The sequence below is a fragment of the Mus caroli genome, unplaced genomic scaffold (genome assembly GCF_978045245.1).
Source record: "Mus caroli unplaced genomic scaffold, Mus_caroli_1 scaffold_17, whole genome shotgun sequence".
Classification (NCBI taxonomy): domain Eukaryota; kingdom Metazoa; phylum Chordata; class Mammalia; order Rodentia; family Muridae; genus Mus; species Mus caroli.
In genome coordinates, this window is record NW_028227272.1 from 56,163,733 (window position 1) to 56,168,628 (window position 4,896).

Here is a 4,896-nt window from a genome sequence, read left to right on the forward strand (position 1 = left end):
CTGACACCCTGCCCAGTCTTAATCTTACATTTGTACTCTAGTGCCTTTATCCTTCCATAAAGAAAACACAAGTAGAATTGCTGTATGAATCATCATTTCCCAACAAAATTTAATGAAAGACGTTTCATAATTTAGCAACAACCCCATGTTTTGTATCTGTTTACAGAGACATAACTCTGCCTCATCAGAATAGGGAAATGCTTCAAGTCTCCAAGTTGTCAATGACATTATATTCATATTATTTTTACAGGAACTACACTACTACAACAGCTAATGCACTTAAGTCATAATAAATAATGTACAGACCTGTTAAAGAGTTTTCATTTGATGTCTATTGTATTTATTTTTACTATACTGTCTTTAGATAATTTAAAATTCATTTCAAATATTTTTAAAGAAATGGATACATAAACAAGAGTTCATTTAGTGCTAGCTCTGGGGGACTGGACTCTTTCCTTTTCAGTGGGAAAGAGCACTTATCGCTCAAGATCAAAACTGTAGTTGCATTCCTAGCAACATTTTATTCAAATGTCAATAAGAAAGGGCTTCCAATGAAGAACAGATCATGGCTACACATATAATTTCAGTGATGTGAATGGTGGAGAAGAGGATTACTGTGATTAGCAGATTAAAATTATAGATTGGGGTTCAGTGGAAGACACTATTTCAAGAAAGTAAATAAGAGCAATTATGCAAGACGTTGACCTCCCTCTGGTCTCTGCACAAGTTTCCATGACCACTGTAACATTTCACAAATAAGTATGCCTACATCAAATATATACATACACATATAAAAAAAACAACAACAATTCTAGGTTGGATTCATTTTGAAAATATTTTGACAATGTTCGAAATATAGCCACAATACGTCTGCACAAATTTGCCATGTTTTAATAACTGCATGAAAGACAATAATGTGAAATCTAAGTATTTCTCCTTAAAAATTTTGCCAGTGATTTTTTTACTTGCTTATTCCTCAAACTGTAGATAATTGGGTTCAGTACAGGAATTATGATGGTATAAAATATAGAGTCCATCATATCTTCATCATTTACTTGTGGAGATGCAGGGCGAACATACATGAAGAGCAGAGGGCCATAGTACAAACAAACAGAGAGGAGATGGGCCCCACAGGTAGAAAAGGCTTTCTTTATGCTTTTGATAGATTTCTGCTTTAGGATAGAAAATAGAACAAGTGTATAAGAGACAAGGATAGTTGTAATTGTGAATACCTGAATCGAGCCAGAGAAAATAAAAAGCATCAGGTAATTGAGAGAAGGGTCATTACAGGAAATCTTTAACAGTGGTATAACATCACAATAAAAGTGGTTTATTATGTGAGAGCTACAGAAAATTAATCTGAATAAAAAGCCTTCATGGATTAAAGCATGAATAAATCCACCTAAAAACGACAATGTTAAAAGACGTACACAGAGTCTATTTGTCATGATCACTGGGTAGAGTAAAGGTTTGCATATGGCTGCATAGCGATCATAGGCCATTGATGCCAAAACAAAACATTCTGTGGTTACACTCACTACAAATGAAAAAAACTGTATCATGCATTCAGAGAAAGAGATCACTTTACTCTTGGCAAAAATGTCTTGTAGCATCTTTGGTGTCACTGTGGATGATAACCAAGTATCCACAAAAGCTAAAGTCCCAAGAAATAAGTACATAGGAATGTGAAGGTGAGGGTCATTCCAGATGAGAGTGATCAGACCAAGGTTGCCCACAATGGTGATGAGATAAATGACCAAGAACAGCAGGAACAGGGGGATTTTCCACTGGGGCAGATGAACAAGTCCTGAGAGAACAAACTGTATGGGCAGTGTTGTGTTGTCCATTTGCATGTCCTCACTAGGTGTCTCTGAAATGAAAATTGATTGATGTCACACAGCATTCACTGAAATTCGTATAGTAAAATGTTGGGTAGTACAATTTAAAACGCAACTCTGTAGTTATCAAGTTGTCCACGAAATTTCATTTTATATCACTACATATGATTAGAACTTTTCTTCAGAGTGAAGAAATTACTTCATTTTTCCAATAAAGGTTCAAACATGTATTTAAAGAAAAGATACCTTTTAAATTTTCTGTGCAGTGTATGAAATTACAAGTTGGCTAGGTGTAAAAGTTCTGTATGTATGTAATAGGGTCATAATCAAGGAAGGAACAGTTTTAAGAATCTTGATTATACAATGAATTCAAATGAAGGGTCTTAGTCAATTCAAATACTTTAATTTAATAAAGTGAAATCTTACAATCTATAGCAACTTAGGAATTTCTTTAAAAATTAATTATAAGGAAGTGGAGAAAATCAGGTTCTCATAGGAAAATAAAAATCAATAATATAGGAAAACTCTTAACATACCTAGAGTCTCCTATGTATTACAGAGTTGTCTGGGAACATATATGCAAATTGTAGATTGTAAGATCATAAGTTGGTTTAGGTGTTTATTAACAAGAATCTAATGACCAAACTTTATAAAATATCCACAGGTGCTATTAAATGCAAATACTGTTATTGAAACGTGTGACTGTGCCTCATGGATAACTATAAACACAGGTAAATTTGAAAGGACTTATAATATTAACCTACAATTATAGAGTAACGTACCACATACAAAATGGTGTTCAATGGCATGAAAATATCATTTGTTGACTATGAATATGATCTCTTCAAAATGGGTTGCACCATTAAGATACACTATTCTCTTAGCCATTATCACTGAACATGAATGGTACATTTTGTATTATCAGTTTACTGAAGGTTTAACACTAGTGACCAAGTATGACTGACTGTGTTTTGCCAGCCAATTACTCTGATACCCCAGAATTTCTATGTTAAAACCAATGATTTCCAGAGTACATGTTCCCTCAAAGTAAACAAAGGACAGACACAGTAATAATACAAACCAGAACTGAACCAAATATTTGAGGGTTGTAGCTTTAATGAGGAGAAAGTAAATAAGAATAAAACAGATCAATAGGGTGTCAGAAGGCAAATAAAGGATCTTTAGGGACAGATGGCAAGAGATCCCTGACTGTTGAGATTAAGAAAATTTTAATGGTTTGGTGAAAGTAGTTTTCTGAGTGTAATCAGAAAATAGCAGGAAATGATGAGGATGAGAGGGCCATGCAGTGATGTTCTCTGTTCTGAAAAGTATGGGGAGAGTTGGCATTTTTTTGTTGCCCTATCTGTTACCTGAAGAACATCTAAGGAAAAGTGATTATGCAAAGTATAAAGAAGTGAGAGGAGAGAATAAGAAAGCACTAACAAGAGAAAAACCACAACTGACATGGAATGAAATACTTGGAATGATAAAAAGAAACAAAATGGAGGAAGACAAGCAGGCAGTGCTTTAACAAAGATAGATTTACATAGAAAAAGGGAGAGAAAGTATTGTCACAAAGCAACATAGAACTGAAAATTTAGAATGTCTCTTTCTCTTTAAAAGTACACACACACATATATAATACACACATGTATACTTAAAAACATATAAATATATACTCTCTATATAATACATATACAACACACACACACAAATATATGTAATGCACACAGACATACACACAGGCATATATATATATAGGTATATATATATGTATCTATATATATATATATATATATATATACATATATATATGTATCTATATATATAGGTATATATATATGTATATATATATATATCTGTGTGTGTATGCATATATATGTGGTATGTATGTATGTATGTATGTATGTATGTATACATGTATATACACATACATATATCTCCCTAAATACATGAGACTACATTGAGAGAGAACATGAGACTATTTGGAGAAAAAAGAGAAAGAGGAAATGATATAAATATATTATAGTCCTCCAAATTAAAAATAAATAAGTAAATAAAAGCCTATTTAAATGCAAACTTGGAGTACATATAGGAAAATAAGTTTCTGATGCTTCGTTTTCAATGTTGGTTTTACCTTTGTTCTTTATTAACTATTATTGATCTTGAAAAAAACATTTTTTAATAAAATTCAAAATATATTTTCCCTAGACTATACGTTTTAGAAACAGATACATTAAGTTTGAGCACATTATATTTTTGTAGTTGGAGTACTTGAATGTATGTGGTCAGTGGATGAGATTCTTTTACCCTGTATTTATATGATGCATTTTTTATGTCAAAATAAATAGAAAATATTTTTCTACAAATCTTAATAATTTGATTTAAGAACACATATTCACATTACTCTCTAACAACTTTGTAGGCTCCATTCTATTCTTATTTTGATGAATAGAATAAAATTGATCCAGATCAATTTTTCATACAGATAATATACACCATGCCAAAATTTTTATTTTAGGGTAAATTTATGGGGATAAAATGGTGTTTCTTTCATGGAGTTCAAAGCATACCAAGATATGTAAATTCTCAGATTGCTTGATATGTAGAGATGAAATAAATCATTAATAAAGGAAAGATTAGACAAAAATATCTTTGTCATCTTCCAATATGTACTTATTAATATGTACATAAACACATATCTAAATATATATCAAGGTATACTACATGATGAAACATATTCTATATGTAAAGTCTACTCTGCACACATTTATAAACAATATGCATTATAAATAAATAAGCAATACTATAAATATTATTGTTATAAGTAGGAGATGTAACTTAAATCATCTACTTAAGTAACAACTTTAAAGACATAGGAAGAAATAACTAAAGAATGCCTCTCTTACTGAAATCATTATAATAATTGCTTATACGAGAATCATTACAATTTCATATTGAATTTTGACTTAACACCCTACTTCAGGAGAATTTAAAAGTCATTATAGTCAGGAAAGATAGCCCAGCTGTTAAATACCAGGGTCACAGCTAAAAATAA

At 31.4% G+C, this 4,896-nt stretch overlaps 1 protein-coding gene across 1 annotated transcript; it reads right to left on the reverse strand.

The window, feature by feature from the left end:
• Window positions 1-923: 923 nt before the first annotated feature.
• Window positions 924-1,853, reverse strand: LOC110288057 (olfactory receptor 5H19-like). Its single transcript, XM_021154512.2, has one exon. It carries the CDS (start codon window positions 1,851-1,853, stop codon window positions 924-926), a length of 930 nt encoding a protein of 309 aa, XP_021010171.1.
• Window positions 1,854-4,896: the final 3,043 nt, after the last annotated feature.